General features: G+C 39.5%; 1 protein-coding gene across 3 annotated transcripts in view; it reads left to right on the forward strand.

The window, feature by feature from the left end:
* The window catches only part of CCAR1 (cell division cycle and apoptosis regulator 1), a 68,100-nt gene extending 56,430 nt beyond the window's left edge, over window positions 1-11,670 (forward strand). For all 3 annotated transcript variants that reach the window (XM_044239651.1, XM_044239653.1, XM_044239652.1), the window contains 6 exons: window positions 5,510-5,592; window positions 5,938-6,084; window positions 8,353-8,473; window positions 8,555-8,740; window positions 9,877-10,082; window positions 10,811-11,670. In XM_044239651.1, coding sequence (XP_044095586.1) covers window positions 5,510-5,592; window positions 5,938-6,084; window positions 8,353-8,473; window positions 8,555-8,740; window positions 9,877-10,082; window positions 10,811-10,870 — 803 coding nt within the window. In that variant the 3' untranslated portion in view covers window positions 10,871-11,670. The remainder of the gene's footprint in view (window positions 1-5,509; window positions 5,593-5,937; window positions 6,085-8,352; window positions 8,474-8,554; window positions 8,741-9,876; window positions 10,083-10,810) is intronic.
* Window positions 11,671-21,685: the final 10,015 nt, after the last annotated feature.

Consider the following 21,685-nt stretch of genomic DNA (forward strand, 5'->3'; position numbering starts at 1 on the left):
GTCTGCTCTCTCTGCCTGCCAGTCTCCCTGTTTGTGCTCCCTCACTCTTTCTCTCTCTCTCTCTGACAAATAAAATCTTTTTAAAAAAAAAAAGAAGGAATATATTCAAACATTAAAGAACTTGAGAGAATAGTGCATTGAACAGTACATATCCAACAACTGATTTGTTAATATTCTGCCTTATTCATGTTGTGTTTGTGTGTTTCTGACCCATTAAAAAATAGGAATTCTTCAACTTTCTTAAGAAAAGATATTCTTTTAAACACAATTCTGTAATCACATAAGAAAATTAACAATAATGTCATATTCTACCTTAGCCATATAATATCTAGTCTTAATTGTTCTAATAACCTCCATGGCAATGACATAATATACATATATCAGTATTGATTGATTTATCTTCCATAACCTGTTTTGTCCAGTGGAAGTTAATCCTTTTTATTACCCTGTTTTCCCCCCATTCTTCTAGTTCAGTTCTTTAACTGCCTTAATTAAATCACTAAACAGTTTTCATTTTTAAAAACATTTTTAATGTTTTTAAATAAAAACATTATTTTGTCTATGTCAGAATGTTCCAGCTCTCATCTCTTTTTTTGTTTTTATTCTTCTCTGCTGTGTAGTTCCCTTGGTGGTGGTCTAATCCATTCTCCTGGCTTTAAATAATATATGCTGACAATTCTCAAATCTATATCTTAAGTCACACCTCTCTCCCATTCTTGTCAGTGACCTGCCTACTTGACATAGTTGGTTAAGTTACGTGACATTTCAAAATAAACATGTCTAAAACTGAACTGCTTTCCCCCTTCATCAGAAGGCAAACAAGTCTTCCACCCTCAGCTTTACCCCGCTAATTTGATGGCAGTTTCATCCTTCAGGTTGCTCAAGCTAAAATCTAGAAATCACTCTAAACTTATTTCTTTTTGTCATAATCCCATCTCCAGTCTATAGGGAAGTCATATTGCCTCTGTCGTAAAAACATATCCAGAAACAGACTGTATTCACCAGCTCCGCTAATCCAAGCCATGTGTCTCTTGCCTCGTTTATTTTAAAATCCTCTTATCTGAGGGCACCTGGGTGGCTCAGTCAGTTGAGTATCTGCCTTTGGCTGGGGTCATGATCCCAAGGTCTAGGGATTAAGCCCTGCATTAGGTTCCCTGCTCATCAGAGAGTCTGCTTTTTCTTCTTCCTCTGCCCCGGCCCCAGCTTGTCTCTCACTCTCTCTGTCAAATAAATAAAATCTTTAAAGAATAAAAGAATGAAAAAATAAAAACCTCTTATCTGGTTCCCTTGCTTACTTCCTTCTCCAGTGTGTCCTCTTAACACAATTGCCCGAATAACCTTGTAAATTTAAGTCATTTATTTGTTTGATTTCTTTTGTTTTCAGACTCCTTCAGTGCCTCTTCATTTCGCTCTGTAAAAAAGCCAGTGTTTACAGTGACCTCTAAGACTATAAAATCAAGCCTCTGATTTCATTTCTTAACACTCTTCTCTGCTTGCTCTTTGCACCGAAGACAATCCTGACTTCTTGAACCTGTTAAAGATGGCCCTGTATTAGGACATTTGCATTGACAGTTCCCTTCTGCATGCAAACTCCCAGAGATCCACCTTCCTGATGCTTTCAAATTGGAAGTCTTTATTCAACTATCACTTTCTCAACAAGGCCTGCTCTGCACCCAGCCCTATTTAAAATCGCAGACTTTTTTTTTTTGCTTTACTTACAGAACCTGTTCTATACTACGTTTTACTTACTGTCTTCCCACTTGAATACATACAAGCCCTTAATAAGGAAAAGAGGGATTTGGGGGGGCACCTAGCTGGTTCAGTCAGTAACTCTTTTTTTTTTTTTAAAGATTTTTATTTATTTATTTGATAGAGATCACAAGTAGGCAGAAGGCAGGCAGAGAGAAAGGGGGAAGCAGGCTTCCCTCTGAGCAGAGAGCCTGATGTGGGGCTCGATCCCAGGACCCTGAGATCATGACCTGAGCTGAAGGCAGAGGCTTAAACCACTGAGCCACCCAGGCGCCCCTCAGTCAGTAACTCTTGATCTTTGGTTGTAAGTTTGAGCCCCACATTGGGTATAGAGATTATTTTAAAATAAAATCTTTTCTAAAAATTGCTTAAATCTTAGAAAAAGAGAGATTTTTGTCCCCTCTTTGCTGATATACGTTGCAGGTTCCTGGAGCAGTGTATTCAAATAAGCTCTAACTAGATACTTGCTGAATGAATATCATACACTGCGAAGCCAAACAGTGATAGGATTATAGTTCTTTATTGATTTTTCCTGGGTGTTTTCAGTTGCTGCTTGCTTATGTTATCATAGCCCCACCCCTCCCCCATACTTTATATTTCATTATCCTATCATGTTACTTGAAGACTGCTCTTTTTCCAGTACACAAGTAGAAAGGTGATTTTTTGCAAAATGAAAATACAGTGCAGCTCAATGTCTAAATTTGTGTTGAATCTTCTTAGTAATCAGGGGAGCATATAACAGGAATCTATATTTTGCCTGTAAATTTGATGAATTTTTTTAAGATTTATTTACTTGAGAGAACAGGGGAGACGCACGGGAAGAGATAGTCTTAGCAGGCTTCTATAAGCGTGGACACCTATAATGGGGCGCTACCCTGATACCCAGATACTGATACTCAGATCAGTATCTGAGCTAAAACCAAGAGTCAGATGCTCAACTGACAGCACCACTCAGGCCTCCCTTGACGAAATATTTTAAATAAAAGGTGAACATCAGTTTAACAATTAACAGAGGTAAAGAGAAGAGTTCTTTCATCGCTCTTGCAGTCAGTTTAAATTGTTGCACTTTCTCTGGACATAAATTTGGCGATGTCAGTCAACTGTCGGTCATTCAGTCAACATATCAACACAGGTCTTCATTCCATAATTGCCTATAAACAAAAAATCAAAATTGGTCTTAATGTATTTTTTTTAAAGATCTATTTATTTTAGAAAGAGTTGGTGGCAGGGGGAATGTTCTACAGAGAGGGGGAGAGAAGCAGACTCCCCACAGAACGGGGAGCCTGACTTGAGGGCTGAGTACACTGCTCATACACTGGAGCTCATACACTGCTCCATGAACCCTGAGTTCATGACAGCCAAAATCAAGAGTTGGACGCTTAACTGACTGAGCCACCCAGGTACCCTTGTCTTAATGTTTAATAATAGAGAATTATTTAAATACATTTTGCTGTAGACATGCAGTTAAATTCTGTGCAGCCATTGAAGAAACTGTTGGAAGATTAATGACATTGAAAAAGATTACAAAGTAGTTTTTTGTAGATAGCATGTTCCTTTAAATGTTTGATATGGGTAGTAGTATATGTGGGGGAAGAATAAAGGGACATGCTGCATAACCTTAGTATATTTTTGTGTGGTGGGATTTATTTGTAAAAAAATCTGCGTTCCAGGGGAGAAAAAGTTTTGAAATAAATAGCTTTCAAGTTAAATACTCAAATAAGGTGGATCATGTCTATAAAATGTTAATGAAGGAAAGAAATTTACCCTTGTTTTAGTATATGGTACATTCTTAATAACAGTTATTTGTAATTACACTTTTACTCAGAGGCTATTGTTTTCTCTATTTTATAATTGAGGAAACTGAGGCTCTTAACAGTGAATTAATTTACCCACAATAATAAACCTATAATGTTCTATAGCATATATGAGAGAAATAGGTTCCAAGGATGCATTTTATTTATTTATTTATTTATTTATTTTTAAGATTTTATTTCTTTGATAGCCTCAAACCAGCAGGAGGGGCAGAGGGAGAGGGAGAAGCAGGCTCCCTGGTCAACAGGGATCCCAGTGTGGGGCTGGATCCCAGGACCCTGTGATCATTACCTGAGTTGAAGGCAGTTGCTTAACCAGCTTAGCCACCCAGGCACCCCAAGGACACTTTTTTAACAGTTTATTTATGGACCAATACATACTACAAAACTCAATACTTTTAAATGTGCACTTAAGTCATTTTTTTTTTTTTAAGATTTTATTTATTTGAACAGAGAGAGGGCATAAGTATGGGGAGCAGCAGAGGGAGCGGGAGAAGCAGGCTTCCTGTTGAGCAGGGAGCCCAATACGGGGTTCGATTTCAGGACTCCGGGATCATGACCTGAGCCAAAGGCCGATACCCTACCAACGAGCCATCCAGGTGCCCCCACTTTAATCATTCTTAATAACTTCATAGAATTGTTAAACCATCACCACAATCCCGCTTTAGACAATTTGCCTGTTTTCCTTTTACAGAAATGGCTTTGTTGAGTTATAATTCACATACTACGTAACTCATCCATTTAGAAGTATACAGTTCAGGGGACCTGGCTAGCTCACTCAGCAGATTATGCAACTCTTGATCTTTGGGTCATAGGTTTGAGTCTCATATTTGGTGTGGAGATTACTCTAAATCCAAATTGAATGAATGAAATGAAATCTTAAAGTAGAATGATTTATCCAAATTACCATTTTTAAATATGGAATAGAATGTTAGTGTAAGCAAATCTTGATATTAACACAGTTAGCTTTTCTTAATTATCTTAAGAACATCTTAGTTCCTAACATAGTTTTATTTTGCAGTAATTTATCTACAGTTAGTTTTAACTGCATTGACTAGTATTCCTTTTAAGTTTTAGAAAATGTGCTTTCCTCTATTTTATTTAAATTTGTATTATAATTTCCAATTTTATATATAAAACACTTTTTTTGAACTATGTCCTTCAAATTTTTATGGAATTAATTTATTTGATTTAACAAAGTAAAATTTTTTTTCTCCTCTTAGTGTCTCTATACATTTCATCCTTTTCTTACTCTTCATAATTCTTAATTTTCTGAGGTGCCTGAGTAGTTCAGTCAGTTACATGACAATCTCTCCCTCTTATTTTTTTTTTAAATATTTATTTATTTATTTATTTGACCGAAATCGCAAGTAGGCAGAAAGAGACCAGAAAGCAGACTCCCCACTGAGCAGAGAGCCCGATGCAGGCCTCTTTCCCAGGACCCCGAGACCATGACCTGAGCCGAAGGCAGAGGCTTAACACACTGAGCCAGCTAGATGCCCTGCAAGACCATCTCTTGATTTCAGCTCAGGTCATGGTCTCAGGGTTGTGAGATGGAGCACCATGTTGGGCTCTTGTGTTTAGTCTGCTTGAGATCTCTCTTTACATCTCCCTCTGCCCCTCCTCCTACCTTTTCGCTCTTTCTTTTCCTCCTCTCTAAATAAAACATAATTCTTTTTTTTTTTTTTTTAAAGATTTTATTTTTAAGTAATCTCTGTACCCAATGTGGGGGCTCAGATCTACAACCCCAAGATCAGGAGTCACATACTCCACTGACTAAGCCAGCCAGGCACCCCATTAAAGTCCAAAAAGATTTTTATTCATACAGTATTTCTTTACATTGTGTCTTTCGAAAACTGACCAGTAACATAAAACTATTTTTGATCTCTACAGCAATAGAAAATACCTGTATTAATGAGTATTTTGCTGCTATTGTATTGATTTTATAGATCGGGATGAGGAAGAAATAAACAAACGAGATGACAAAAGAGATATCAACAGGTACTGCAAGGAGAGGCCCTCTAAAGATAAGGTATTTATTGAATAATGTATTCTTTATAACATAATAATTTCCATTTCTCACATAATCTAGACTTACTAAGCATAATGCTATCATGAAGTTTATTGGTCCCTATATATCTATATATTACCACTCAGAGCAAAATTTAGCCTATTGTATTTTTATATTTGTAGTTATGTCAGGTAACCAGTATGTTTTATTCCTTTCTCCTGTACACATAAGCAAGATGAGCTCATTTTAACTTGTAACGTGAGGCAAAGGTCTTTTCTTATTTTTAGCTATTGTATGGACATGGTGTCAATTTCTTACTTTTCAGAGGTAAAGATTATGTACTATTATCTTTTGCATTTTCTTTAGGAAAAAGAAAAGATTCAGATGATCACAATTAACAGGGATCTGTTAATGGCGTTTGTTTATTTTGATCAAAGCCATTGTGGTTATCTTCTTGAGAAGGATTTAGAAGAAATACTCTATACTCTTGGACTACATCTTTCTCGGGCTCAGGTAATCTGTCATGCATGTTTAAAATGAAAAGCCATTTTAAGTAATTACCTTTTTAATCTCTGTCTACTGGCTAATAAAGATACTATAGTCAAGAAATAATGGAAATGTGTAAAATAAAAGTTACAAGTCCTCTCCATAGTTCTATTCCTCTGGCCTCATATAATCCTCTAGATCTTTTTGTAAGCAACTTGATATGTATATGTGTGTGTGTACACATATACATATATATATATATATATACACGCATAAAATCATTTTATATATATACACGCATAAAGTCATTTTATACGTTACTTCTAGACACCTTTTTTCTTTTTCTTTTTTAAAGATTTTTCTTTTTAAATTTCATTTATTTGATGAGAGAAAGAGCACAAGCGGGGGAGCAGTAGGCAGAGTGAGAAGGAGAAGCGGACTGCCCACTGAACAGAGAGCCCAATGCGGGCTGGATCCCAGACTCTGGGATCATGACCTGAGCCAAAGGCGGCTGCTTAACTGAGCCACCCAGGCACCCCTTAAGATTTTATTTTTAAGTAATCTCTTCACCCAGTTTAGGGCTTGAACTTAAAACCCAAGATCCAGTCCCATGCCGTACCAACTGATTCGGCCAATGCCCCTGGACAACTTTTTTCATTTAACAGTATAGACCATTTTATGAAAATAGAGACCCACTTTGACCTTTTTATGACTACAAAGCATTCTGTAATACAGATGTACCATAATTGCCTTAACTAATTGTCAGTTGCTAGGCAATTTCCATTTTTTGAAATTATAGACTCTAATGTAATAAATATCTTTGTACATACACTTTTTAAAAAAAAGATTTTATTTATTTGACAGAAAGAGAGCACAAGCAGGGGGAATAGAAGGCAGCAGGAGAGGGAGAAGCAGGCTTCCTGGGATCATGACCTGAGCTGAAGGCACATGCTTAACTGAGGCTCCCAGGCACTCATGGTTTTTTTGTTTGTTTGGTTGGTTGGGTTTTTTTTGTTTGTTTGTTTGTTTTTCTTTTTTTTAAAGATTTTATTTATTTATTTGACACACACAGAGAGATCCCAAGTAGGCAGAGAGGCAGGCAGAGAGAGAGGGGGATGCAGGCTCCCTACTGAGCAGAGAGCTTGCTATGGGAGTCTATCCCTGAGATCATGACCTGAGCCGAAGGCAGAGGCTTATTAACCCACTGAGCCACCCAGGTGCCCACTCATGGTTTTTGTTTTGTTTTGTTTTGTTTTCTGTAAGATTGATTGATTTATTTGAGAGAACGTGAATATGCACATCCCGGGGTTGGGGAGGGGCAGAGGGAGAGAGTCTTTTAAGCAGACTCCACACTGAGCATGGAGCCCAATGTGTAGGGCTCAGTCTTTGGACCCTGAATTTACAACCTGAGTTGAAATCAGAGATTGGATTCTTAACAAACTATGCCATCCAGGTGTGCGCCCTCCCCGCCCCCCCCATTTTAAGTAGGTTCCAAGCCCAGTGTGGGACTTGAACTCACAACCCTGAAATTTAGAGTCAGCTGAGTCAGCCAGTATATACACTTTAGTATATGCTTTAGTGTTTCTATCAGTGTTGCATGTTTTTTATTAACAAAGATTTTTTCAAATGATAATTTGGATTTTAGGTTTATAGAGAAGGCAGTTAAAAAATGCACAAGTGGGGGCGCCTGGGTGGCTCAGTGGGTTAAGCCGCTGCCTCAGGGTCTCAGGTCTCAGGGTCCTGGGATCGAGTCCCGCATCAGGCTCTCTGCTCAGCAGGGAGCCTGCTTCCCTCTGTCTCTCTCTGCCTGCCTCTCCGTCTACTTGTGATTTCTCTCTGTCAAATAAATAAATAAAATCTTTAAAAAAAAAAAATGCACAAGTGAGGGAGCCTGGGGGGCTCAGTCAGTTAAGCTCAAGTCATGATCCCAGATTTCTGGGATCAAGTCCCGCATCAGGCTCCCTGCTCAACAGGGAGTCTGCTTCTCCTCAGTCTGCCTCTTTTCCCTGCTTATGCTCTCTCTCTCTCTCTTTGAAAGAAATAAATGAAAAATCTCAAAAAAAAAAAAAAAAGAGGCAGTGAAAAACACAGGTGGAGGGGGGTCTTGATTTCAGCTCAGGTTGAAATAAATTTTCAAAAAAAAAAAAACACCCACACAAGTGTTTTGAGTGGGAGGGGATAACTGAGAACACAGATGCCACTGATGTTTATCGTATGTGAGAATTAGAACACAGTTAAGGCAATTCAGAAATGTATTCTATTCTCGTCTTTTTTTTTTTTTTACTTATATAACAGGTAAAGAAACTTCTTAATAAAGTAGTACTCCGTGAGTCTTGCTTTTACCGGAAATTAACAGACACCTCAAAAGATGAAGAAAACCATGAAGAGTCTGAAGCATTGCAGGAAGATATGCTAGGTTTGAATATATTATTTTGAGATTATCTTATTATGTAATTATTAAAGAAGAAAAAAAGTAATAAAATACGATCTTTTATAGGGAACCGGTTGCTACTTCCAACACCAACAGTAAAGCAGGAGTCAAAGGATGTGGAAGAAAATGTTGGTCTTATTGTGTATAATGGTGCAATGGTTGATGTAGGAAGCCTCTTGCAAAAATTGGAAAAGAGTGAAAAAGTAAGAGCTGAAGTAGAACAGAAGCTGCAGTTGCTAGAAGAAAAAACGGGTAAGGAACAGCATTGGGTATCTTGGTACTTTTAAGACCCTGCTGGAGGGTGCCTGGGTGGCTCAGTGGGTTAAGCCGCTGCCTTCAGCTCAGGTCATGATCTCAGGGTCCTGGGATCGAGTCCCACATCGGGCTCTCTGCTCAGCAGGGAGCCTGCTTCCTCCTCTCTCTCTCTGCTTGCCTCTCTGCCTACTTGTGATCTCTCTCTGTCAAATAAATAAATAAAATCTTTAAAAAAAAAAAAAACCCTGCTGGAATATATATGTGTACACACATATATACAAACCTATGTACACATGCATATCCATACTTTGCATTTTAGTCTAGGCACATTATACAACTCATTTTTGACCATTAAAAGCTATAAAATTCCTTGTCATTTTAAGAATTTATCTTAGATTTTTATATGCATTCTTAGATTCCCTTGTTGTTTTGTATTTTTTTAATCTTCTCCTAGTTCAACTTAGTTTTCACCAGTTTTTGCTACTTTCTCTAATCTATACAATCATCCAAAAAGTGGAACCTGGGTGAGAAGACAGACTTAGGTAAAATTTTAAATGAAGCGAGTATACTACATCATGCTTTATAACTGTGACATTTGTGGCCATTTTAAGGAATTATATCTGCTTTTTATTTTCCTTAATATTTTCTTAAATTAAAAAAAAATTATTTTTCTAAAAAAAAAAAAAAGATATTTATTTATTTGACAGAGGGAGTAACAGCAAGAGAGGGAACACAAGCAGGGGGAGTGGGAGAGGGAGGAGCAGGCTTCCTGCTGAGCAGGGAACCCAAGGCAGGGCTCAATCCCAGGATCCTGGGATTGTGACCCAAGCCAAAAGCAGACACTTAACGACTGAGCCACCCAGGCCCCACTAAATTTACTTATTTTTAAGAGAGAAAGAGAATAATGTAAGCAGGGAGGGGAAGAAAGGGAGCGACTCCTCAAGCAGACTCCTGTGGAGCACCAAGCCTGATGCTGGGCTCAGTCCCAGGAGCCTGAGGTGATCTGAGCCAAAATCAAGAGGGTGCCTCCTTAACCTACTAATCCACCCAGGCACCCCTTAGATATTTTTAACCTGACGATTGGAGATTTTAAGGGGTAAGATGGTGAATTCCATTTTTTTTTTTTTTAACAGATGAAGATGAGAAAACCATAATAAATTTGGAGAATTCCAACAAAAGCCTCTCAGGTGAACTCAGAGAAGTTAAAAAGGACTTTAGTCAATTACAAGAAAACTTGAAGATTTCAGAAAACATGAATTTGCAGTTTGAAAACCAACTCAATAAGACAATCAGAAACTTATCTACAGTAATGGATGAAATCCACACTGTACTGAAGAAGGTTAGCAGTTTTATACTTACATATTTTCAGTTTGTCTCAACTTTTAACTCTGGAAATTATAATGTCATTAAGCTCTTAGTGGTTTTTCTCAGAGCAAATAGTGGTGGGTGTTCTGTCCTTTGTCATATTAATCAAAAGTGATTTCCAAAAGATTGTATTCTTCTAGAACTTAGTTGGAATGTCAACATGATTTATGTGTGCAAACTTCTTGAAACTTCTTGAAAACTTACAAGTTTTATTTGTATTTCTTTCAGAACCAGAGAGTGAATTGATTTTGAACTTGAGGAAAATAAAACCATTTACTTCTTTTTAAAGCCATTTATTGTTGGGCAGAGTTGAGAAACTCTTTGACACTATCAAAATCAATTTATTAGTATTTTTTGTCACTAAAAAATATCTGTAATTCAGCGCCATTATAATCTAATTAAAATGAGAATCTTCCATATCCTCAGTCTCAGAACAAGGGGAGAGAAATCATATTACTGTGCAAGGAATATACTACTAGTATTCCTAATTACCTCTGATTTCTTAGGACATAGATAGCTTTCTCAAATACTACAAACTGTTCTGCATAGAATTGAGGGGTTTCCTTTATAGTTGTCTCTAGTGTCAGTTTTTCATAGATGGCAAAATGGGCTATCTATAGTTCCTGTTAATTAATATTTATTACAATTTTTTAAGTTATGTTTAGGAGAATCTAATTAAATACTTTGTCTTTTGTGTTATAGGATAATGTCAAGAATGAAGATAAAGATCAGAAATCCAAGGAGAATGGTGCAAGTGTATGATAAAATACATGTAATGGTGAAGAATGGTGTTAAATAATGTAATATATAAAATCATGATACAAGAATGTTTGAAAGTGATGCATGTTTGATTTTAGTAGTATAAATATCTGTTAGTTCAAATGATGTATAAAGTTTTATGAATGTGAAGAGTCTGCTTTTGAAAATTGCTTGTAATTCCTGGCATTCAAATTATTAAACACTCCTTGAGTGAAAGAATTTTGCATTGCAAAATGTTTTAGGATGAACTTTGTTATAGTTTTTAACCCCAATAAAGTTCATCACTTTAATTGATAGTAGTATTTAATTACCAAATGTCTTTTATTAAAATACTTAGAATAGTTGCAGTTTTATTTATAGAATTATCATTATTAGGGTTTTATAAAAAATTTTTAGTCTTTTAAAATTTCAGTATAAATCATAAAATAGCATGCTGCTTAATTTTTTGCAAGTTTTTTGAATCAGACTTTTTTACTTGTCTTAAAAAAAAATCCCTTCTATCAGCCTCTAAACTATTCATTAAAAATTCAGTTCATCCAAGACATCAAAAACTAAGAAAGTAATAGATAATTACCATTGTTAATATATATGTTAGACTTACAAAAAAACAAATAGTACTGGTGTTAATGTTACTGCTTTCAATTAATTGTTCTTTCCCACAATAGCACCTATATTTTAATTTTGAGGGTTTTTTTTCCCTTAAATGCAGTGTTTGTCAAATGTACAGTTTAGCACCAAGCCAGTAGATGTCAGTATGATGTCTTAAGTTAAGCCTTCTTTAATTAAAAATAATTTTTTTATTAGTCTGTGTACTTCCTTCAGAATTTTAGTGGGTATGTAAGAGTTGATTAACTGTTGAGTGAAAAGGGTAGAAAATGTGATACACTCTAAAGCAGTGGTTCTCAGTAGGGAGTGAACTTGCCCCAGAGGACATTTAGCAATGTCTGGAGACACTTCTACTTGCCACAGCTGGGTGAGTGAATGCTACTGCATCTAGTTGTTAGAGACCAAGGATGTTGTTAACCATCCTATGTTGCATAGGACAGCCCCTCAACAAGAAAGGATCAGGGGGCCCTGGGTGACTCAGTCGGTTAAGTGTCTGCCTTCAGTTCTGGTCATGATCCCATAGCCCTGGGTTAGAGCCTTGTGTCGGGTTCCCTATTCAACAGGGAGCCTGCTTTTCTCTCTCCCTCTCCCCCTGCTTTGTGTTCGTTTTCTCTCGCTCGCTCTCTCTCTCTCAAATAAATAATAAGTAAAATTTAAAAAAAAATAAAAATCTTGGGGAAGAAAGAAATACATGGCTGGCTCACTCACTAGAGCATGAGACTTTATTTATGTATGTATGTATGTATGTATTTTTAGTGGGGGGCAGAGGAAGAGGAAGAGAATCTTAAGCAGACTCCCCACTGATCATGGAACCTGACACAGGGCTCAATGCCAGGACCCCAAGATCATGACCTGAGCTGAAACCCAAAAATGGAATGCTCAATGACTGAACCACCGAGGCACCCTTAAAAGGCATTTTTTTTTTTTTAATAAAGATATTTATTTATTTATTTATTTGATAGAGATCACAAGTAGGTGGAGAGGCAGGCAGAGAGAGAGGGAGAAGCAGGCTCCCTGCTGAGCAGAGAGCCTGATGCGGGGCTTGATCCCAGGACCCTGAGATCATGACCTGAGCCGAAGGCAGAGGCTTAAACCACCGAGCCACCCAGGTGCTCCTAAGTTTTTTTTTTTTTTTTAAGTTTTTTTTTTTTATTTGAGAGAGACAATGAGAGCAAGAGAAAGCACAAGCAGGGAGGAGAGAGAGAAGCAGCTCCTGCCTGAGTAGGGAGCCTAACTTGGGGCTTCATCCCAGGACCCTGGGATCCTGACCAGAGCTGAACACAGACACATAACTGACTGAGCCACCCAGGTGCCCCTGTTTTTACATTTCTGATGCATGATTCATTCCTTATAGAACAACTGAAATTTTAAGAATTTATTATTTCTTACTGAATTTTGCCCAAGTCCTAGTAAAACTGTAAGAACATAAAAAACTCCTTTAAGCAACGCTTAGACTTTATGTATGTTCACATTACATTCTTCTCAAAATGTTGAGTAATGGGTGCCTGGGTGGCTTAATCAGTGAAGCATTTCCCACGTTTGAGGCCCCCTGTCACACTCCCTGCTCAGCGGGAAGTCTGCTCCCTCTTCCCCTCACCCCACTCATGTTCTCTCTCACTCTGTCTCTCTCTGAAATAAATAAAATCTTTTTTTTTAAGATTTTATTTATTTATTTGACAGAAATCACAAGTAGGCAGAGAGGCAAGCGGGGGCATGGCGGTGGGGAGGCAGGCTCCCTGCGAAGCAGAGAGCTGGATGCAGTGCTCCATCCCAGGACCCTGGGATCATGACCTGAGCTGAAGGCAGAGGCTTTAACCCACTCATCCACCCAGGTATCCCAAATAAATAAAATCTTTAAAAAAAAAAGTTGAATACTATTCAACCACATTTTTTTAGTATTTTACACGATCTGATCCCTAACCTACTACATAATTACTTAGAATTAGAGATAACTGGGGTGCCTGGGTGGCTCAGTGGTTTAAGCCTCTGCCTTCAGCTCAGGTCATGGTCTCAGGGTCCTGGGATCGAGCCCCCCATCAGGCTCTCTGCTCAGCGGGGATTCTGCTTCCCCCTCTCTCTCTGCCTGCCTCTCTGCCTACTTGTGATCTCTCTCTGTCAAATAAATAAAATCTTTTAAAAAAAAGATAACTAATACTAATTATGAATCTGTTTATTCAGAAACTATAGAATTCTTAAACTTTTTAGTCGTTTGTGTACCAGTTTAAGAAGATTTTGAAGTGCTCTTGCCTTTTACCCTAACAATTCTAAAACCTCAGTCGTAAAGTGTTTGTAGCTCGAATACGTGGATCATTCTGCTGATGAAGTAAGAACATTAATCCTATTATAAATCCAAGACTTCCTCTAAAGTGGCTAAAGAGGGGGTGCCTGGGATTTCACGGTCCTGGGTTCAAGTTCCACTTTGAGCTCCCTGCTCAGCTGGGAGTCTGCTTCTCCCTCTATCCCTCCCCCCTGCTCATGCTTGCTCGTTCGCTCAAATAAATAAATCTTTATAAAGTCAGAATTAACTGCTCACTGATGTTTAAATCTCTTAATACATTTGAAAAATCTCAAAGGTGATTTTGGTATTTAGGATGACATCAAATTCTCTAGGTTTAAAAATATTTTTATATAATTGACCTCCGCTTATATAAAGAGTTGGAAATCCAAAATCATGGTGGCAGATTTAGGACGAGCTAACTAACATAGGACTATTCTGACTTACCTTTTCATAATGTTTAGCATGTAAGACCTAAATAATTCAGTCCTCAATAGTAATTCCTTGGAAAACATTATTTCAGTGTAAGTGAAAATCAAAGGAAATGTGAAGACCCTGAACTTTAGGAGCTGGACTAGGTGGAAGAGATTGAGCTGATGTCCTTTTCACCTGCCCTGTCTGCACATCCTGAATGCTCCCAGGAGCACTGCATGTCTTACTGTGTAATCACGCCTCACCCTCTGCACAAGTGCATGACTGCAGGGAACTTTCCATCAGTTGGGCACCCCTGGGCCTTTCTCTCTGAGCCCTAAGAGTGGGAAGGGTATGGAGTTGTACCTTTTTTGCGGGGTCATGCTTTGGAGACTGCCAAAGGTAAACTTAGGAGGAAAGACATTTGATGCTTTTACATTTTTGATAAATCTTAACATCCACTATTAGCGCTAGTAGAGACGTATGATCTTGGACACAGGACCAAAGACCAGTGCAGTCCCAAGAGTATCAACTTTCCTTAGGTTTGAGTTGGTACAAAAATTTCAAGGGCCGGCGTTGGCTCAGTTGGTATCTGCTTTCAGCTCAGGTCATGATCCCAAGATCCTGGGATCAAGTCCCACATCAAGCTTCTTGCTCGGGAAACCTGCTTCCTCTGCTGTTCCCCCTGCTTGTGGTCTCTGACCAATAAATAAAATCTTAAAAAGAAAAATTGAAGTACCTTAGTTTCTGGGCCACAACTCAGTCTTATCTGAGATCTAGAGGTCAAAACAGGGATTTCTGCTACAGTGACAGTGTAACTGTGTTGAACCTTAATACAGAGATGGTCACCTCTTGTAAAAAAGTGCAATACTTATGTAGGAAGCAAAAAAATAATTCTCTTTCTGCTAAAAGAAATTTGGAGTATGTTAAGCATGGATGAGTTTACTTATTAGAATATGGGAGAAATTTATCATAAAACTAAGGAATTTACCTGTGGATATCCATGCCCGCAAGACATTAAAGAATTGGGTGAAAAGAGATAATGCTACACGTATGTAGCAAACAGTAAAGATAACTGTTTAGGTACCTAGATAGAACTATTGACTTTCCGGCAGGAAGATGGATCAAGGCCAGTCTTTGTGACTTCTCTCTGATCCAGGCAATAGTGGACCCTTTAGAGGCTCCTCAGAGCCTGAATTGTACATAGATCTCTTAAATACTGGCTAGAATTTATTAAAAATACTACAGTAGGGACTACACATAAGTGTTTGGCAGAATACTAGCAAGCTCTCAGAGCATTCTGACAGTCCTATACATAGTATACAAGAGGCACTCCTCCCCTGTTTCTTACATGGGCCCTTCCTAGCCCAGCGTACTCCTCTCATGAGACCTTTGGAAGGTCTGAGATGGCACTGAGGTCTGAGAAGGTCTGAGATGACACTGAAATGGCACTGGATCTTTTGGGGGGTTCTGAGATAGCCTGAGGTTTTCTTTGTCAGAAGTCATACAAGATTGCTAGTCCTAGTGGGTGTAAAGTCAAACTAAGTTCAAAAAACGTATTGCTGGGACACCTGCATGGTTCAGTCATTAAGCATCTGCCTTTGCTCAGATTGTGATCCCAGCATCCTAGGATCGAGCCCCATATCAGGCTCCCTGCTTGGCATGGAGCCTGCTTCTCCCTCTCCAGCTCCCCTGTGTTCGTGTTCCCTTTCTCACCATCTCTCTGTTATTTACAAAAAAACAAAAACAAAAAAGCCTTAAAAAAAGAAGTATTGCTGGGATGCCAGGGTGGCTCAGTCAGTTAAGCACCAGGCCCCTGGTTTTGGCCCGGGGTCATGATCTCAGCAGGAGGATGAGTTTGAGCCCTTCCTCGGTCTACACTCTAGAGAACCAGCTTAGGGTTTTCACTCTCCCTCTGCCCCTCCCCTCCACATACCTGCACGTGTTGTCTCTAAAAAACAAAACAAAAAACAAGAACCATGGGTTTTAAGCAAAGGATTGAAGTGATCATAGTAATTAGAGGCACAATAAAAGCCTCCTCTATCGGACATGTAGTGTGCCACACATTTCCTGGTTTAACTGCAAAATAGTTGCCAGGCCTGTGGGTTCCATGAAAGAAAGGTTTCCCTTCCCACTATAATTTTGTATTCAGATTATTTTGGAAATTAAAATTAACATCTAAATATCTTTACAGTTGTTTTTGTTAGACATAATGGAGTGATGAGAATGTTTCAAGAATTGTTGACACATTTCACCGCCTATTTTATGACTTACTAATAAGGGGATATTTAGGCCATAGTTTATTGTCTATACTGGGAACTTATTTTGAGAAGAGGGGGCTAAAGATAATTATACCAAGATACTGGGTATAAACCAAGACTAAGTCAAACATTATTGCCTACTTATTATTCATCTTGAAGGTAAAATTGACCTGCTCTTGGTGTTCACTAGTTTAAAAACAAGTCTCGGGCTTGGAAGATGTCCCAAACTACTATCAACCATGAAGTATTAGTTTTTCTTGTGTATATAGAAGACATATATCAGATTATCAGATAGGGTACTACCTAAGGAAGTCAATGAGTCAGCTCCTTATTTGAGCCCCATTAATGATGGAGTTTGAAGGTGATCATTATGCCTAAACGAAGGCAGTGGTTCTTCAAACTGGTATGCAGCAGAATCACCTGACAAGCTTGTTAAAAGACACAGAGTGCTTGGCCTAGTTTCCAGAATTTCTGATTGAAAAGGTCTGGGGTTGAGCCCAAGTTTGCATTTCTACCAAGTCATCAGGTACTGCTGCTGCTCTTCTGGGTTAACATCCTTTTCACTAAGGTATACATAGTGGGTTTCCCTACCTAATACATGATTTAAAAAAAAAAAATCGAGGGGTACCTGCCTGGCAACTCTTGATCTTGGGGTCGTGAGTTTGAGCCCCATGTTAGGGGTAAAGATGACTTTAAAAATTTGTTTAAATTTTATTTGTTTTTAGAGTGAGAACTGTGTGCTCTGGGGTAGTGAGAGAGGGAGAGAGCATCTTAAGCAGGCTCCAGGCCAGTGTGGAGACAGTCGTGGGGTTCGATCTCACGACTCTGAGATCTCAACCTGAGTCAGTCAAGAGTCAGATGCTTAACTGACTGAACCACTCGGGCACCCCCAAAACTTTTAAAAACAACACCAAGCGGGATGCCTGAGTGGTTCAGTTAAGCAAGCATCTGCTTTTGGCTCAGGCCATGATCAAGCCCCGCATCTGGCTCACTGCTCAGCTGCTCCCTCTTCCCCTTCCTCTTCCTCTGCTGCTCCCCCTGCTTGTCTGTCTGTCTATCTGTCTGTCTCTCTCTGTGTCAAAACAAAACAACTCCAAGAAAAGTAGCAATTACCTTGGAGATATTATCTAAGCAATTTGGGCTTTTTCTGTAGGGGTAAATATTTCTACATTGGGTAAGCAAGCCTTGGAACCTGCAAGGTACTTACTTTGAAAAGCTGCTCTGACGTACTTTTTTATGGGAAGGGTCACAACTACATAAGCAACAAATAAGCTGGGAAAAATCCATTTTCTTCATAGTGTTTTGTTGTACTTCTCACCCTTAAGCTGACATGACTATATAATTCTCTTGTGAGGTGTCATATAATGAACATAATCCGTGTGTTTGGTGTGGCCTCCGCCATCCGCTGGGGGGGGCTGACAAGCAAGAGGTTCAAACTAAATAGTTTGTTAAGGCCATGAAGGGCTTGACTGGGAGAACAGGTAGGTGGTGAGGGGGCCTGTCAGCTGGCTTGGGCAGAAACACGAGGTTTCCGGCCTGAGAGGGAAAAAATTAAAGAATTAAGATGGTCAGCAGAGGGAGGGGTAAACAGTAAGCAACAAAGTATTTTTGACAATGGAGAGGCCACGAAAATGGCAAGGCAAGGATTATGTAGATTATCAAGCAATGAGGGAGGGAGGATCTGTCAAAGAGATGTGACTTGTTTGCAAAGGCCCAAGTTCCAGGCTGTATGTCTCCAGCCAGAGGTTAGTGGTCTGCCTGAATCTAAAGGGACTGTTCTTCAAGACAGTGACTTCAGGGCGCCTGGGTGGCTCAGAGGATTAAGCCTCTGCCTTCAGCTCAGGTCATGATCTCACAGTCCTGGGATCGAGTCCCACATCGGGCTCTCTGCTCAGCAGGGAGCCAGCTTCCTCCTCTCTCTCTCTCTGCCTGCCTCTCTACCTGCTTGTGATCTCTGTCTGTCAAATAAAAAAAATCTTAAAAAAAAAAGTGACTTCATCTTCCGAAGCCTTACCTGGAAAGGCTGTGTTCTCTGCATCAGAGAGAAAGGGAGCTTCCACGACTAGTTAGGCCCCCACAGTGAAATTGCAAGCAAACGGTTAGAGATCATTTATTTGGCTAAATTAGGTAAATCCTAAAATGTTGCTCCATTGAGCATTTAAGGGACTAGAATATGTCGATAAAGAGACTGGTGATGGGTGGGGGTCATCTTCACTGTGCTGCTCCCCCATGCCCTCCCCAGGGGTGACTGATAGTCCCAATTCTGATTCCTGTGTAGATTCACTGCCCAAAGGTTTCTTTTCTTTTTTTTAAGATTTTTTAAATTTATTTGTCAGAGAGAAAGAGGGAGAGAGAACAAGCACAGGCAGACAGAATGGCAGGCAGAGACAGAGGGAGAAGCAGGCTCCCCGCCAAGCAAGGAGCCCAATGTGGGACTCGATCCCAGGACGCCAGGATCATGACCTGAGCTGAAGGCAGCTGCTTAACCAACTGAGCCACCCAGGCGTCCCTGCCCAAAGGTTTCTTTCTTTCTTTTTTTTGAAGGTCAAGCAAAGCTTTATTTCTGCCCAAAGGTTTCTAATTTGATGAGTGGAGAAGGTAAGGTAAGTGAGGAAGTAGCCCTCTAGGCTGTGTACTGAAAATCAGGCAGATTATAGTTCCAAGGAAATTGATCAGTTTGAATTAGACTACAGCTGATAACAGGACCATGAAGACAAAGTCCAGTCCCTAAAAACGGGAGGATTTTGCAGACTATCAGGACCCCAACCACAGAGGCCGAATTCAGAGCTGGGGCCCCAGCTTCATTGCAAACAACTTAGGCAGAGGCCATGAGCCAAGGTAGAGGCTCATCTGTACAGATCTTGATGAGATTGAATATTTGATTGAAGGTGAGAGCTTGAGATGGGTGGTGGCATTTGGGTTCACAACCACATATAAAGCAATGGAAGTTTTAGTTCCTGTCCACTGGGGTGATGAACTCCTAATGTGTTATCAGGGAGTTTGGATTAGCTCAGAGACCTGGTGAGCCTAAATATACAGTTTAAAGGTATCTGATTCTTAGAGCTAGGCAGGGCTGAAATGCAGGCTTAACATTGAGTGGTTATACAAATATGTACTCATCAAAAGTAAGCATTTATATATTTAATATGTTTTGATAGTGTGAGTCAGCCTAATTTCAAATTGGGTGAAACCAAATCTAGAGTAAATCTGGATTTGGAATAAAATAAGAATGCTGCCATTCTAAAGGTAAGACTTGAGCTCCAGTTAAATTTTCTGTTTTATTATTATTTTTTTTTAAAGATTTTATTTAATTCTTTGACAGACAGAGATTACAAGTAGGCAGAGAGACAGGCAGAGAGAGAGGAGGAAGCAGGCTCCCTGCTGAGCAGGGATCCTGATGCGGGGCTGGATCCCAGGACCCTGGGATCATGACCTGAGCCGAAGGCGAGGCTTTAACCCACTAAGCCACCCAGGCGCCCCAAATTTTCTGTTTTAGAACTTGCAGTAAGGGCACTTGGGTGGCTTAGTCAGTTAAGTATCTGCCTATGGCTCAGGTCATGACTTCCGGTCCTGGGATTGAGCCCCAAGATGGGCTCCTTGCTCAATGGGGAGTCTGTTTCTCCTCCTCCTGCCCCTCCTTCCATTGCTCCTGCTCTTTCACTCTCTAATTCTTTTTTTAGAATGTAGATTTAAAAAAAAAAACTTTATTTATTTATTTGACAGAGAGCAAGCACAAGTAAGGGGAGCAACAGGCAGAGGGAGAAACACTCCCAGCTGAGCAGGGAGCCCGATGAGGAACTCCATGCCACGTTCCTAGGATCATGACCTGATCCAAAGGCAAATGCTTAACCCACTGAGCCACCCAGGTGCCCCTCAAATAAATTCTTAAAAAAAAAAAAAGAACTTGCAGCACTCTTGCTCATTAGCAAATTCAAGACCAATAGGCAAAATTTTGTGTTTGCTATAGGAAATCCTAAACTCTTGTGAGTCTCTGTGTTAAAGAGGTTTTATTCATGTAAAGAGCGTGAATATGTTGGGAGAGCTTCCTTCTAATGGTAACAAAAATCTTACTGTGGACTTCACTGGAGTAACTGTCGATTCTGGCTTACTCTCTTTGGGTTATTTATCCCTCATATTTTCTAAGTGGATATTTTTAAAACATCTATTCTTTACTAAGGTATTTGAACTTTAAAAATATTTTAAGTCTAGGGGTGCCTGGGTGGCTCAGTTGTTAAGCATCTGCCTTTGATTGGGTCATGATCCCAGGGTCCTGGGATTGAGCCCCACATTGGGCTCTCTGCTCAGTGGGAAGCCTGCTTCCCCCGCTCTCTCTCCCCCTGCTTGTGTTCCCTCTCTCGCTGCATCTCTCTCTGTCAAATAAATAAAATCTTTAAAACATAACAAAAAAATAGTTTAAGTAAAAAAAAAAATAGTTTAAGTCTAGGTTTGGATATCTCAATCACCTTTTAAATACTTGGCTCTAGGCATTGTTTTACAGTGTCTTGAGAACAGATGGCTTTCTAATTCATCAGTTTTAGAACACATATGCCTAGGACCTAACATCTTATATAATCACTTTAATTTCTATCCTTTATTGCACTCCTGCAGTTTCATTATTGTTAACATGTGGCTAAGCAGGTGCCTCTTTGTATGAGGTTTGTTCTAGGTTATCAAATTTGGGGAATTAAATTAACTTCAAAATTGAACGTTCTCCTAACAATTTTTTATAATTGGCATTTATTTGTATTTTCATGACCTTTGCCCTAAAAACTCTCTAAGCTACTAAATCAGGTGGAAATTTCACCTTTGGTTACATGTGCATGTGGTAAACAAAAATAGATATTGGGGGGCACCTGGGTGTCTCAGTCATTAAGTGTCTGCCTTCTGCTCAGGTCATGATCCCAGGATCCTGGGATTGAGCCCTGCATTGGGCTCTCTGCTCAGCAGGAAGCCTGCTTCTCCCTATCCCACTCCCCCTGCTTGTGTTCCCTCTCTCTCTGTCTCTCTCCGTGTCAAATAAATAAAATCTCAAAAAAAAAAATTGATTTGTGTCACTATGGTTCAAGCAAATGAAACTTCATAAAGTATAGGGAATAACTTTTTCTTTAAGACTTTTAAAATTTTGGGGGGCACCTGGGTGGCTCAGTGGGTTAAAGCCTCCGCCTTCGGCTCAGGTCATGGTCCTGGGGTCCTGGGATCGAGCCCCGCATCGGGCCCTACTCAGCAGGGAGCCTGCTTCCCCCTCTCTCTCTCTCTGCCTACTTG

Source organism: Neovison vison, chromosome 2 (genome assembly GCF_020171115.1).
Source record: "Neovison vison isolate M4711 chromosome 2, ASM_NN_V1, whole genome shotgun sequence".
Taxonomy (NCBI): domain Eukaryota; kingdom Metazoa; phylum Chordata; class Mammalia; order Carnivora; family Mustelidae; genus Neogale; species Neogale vison.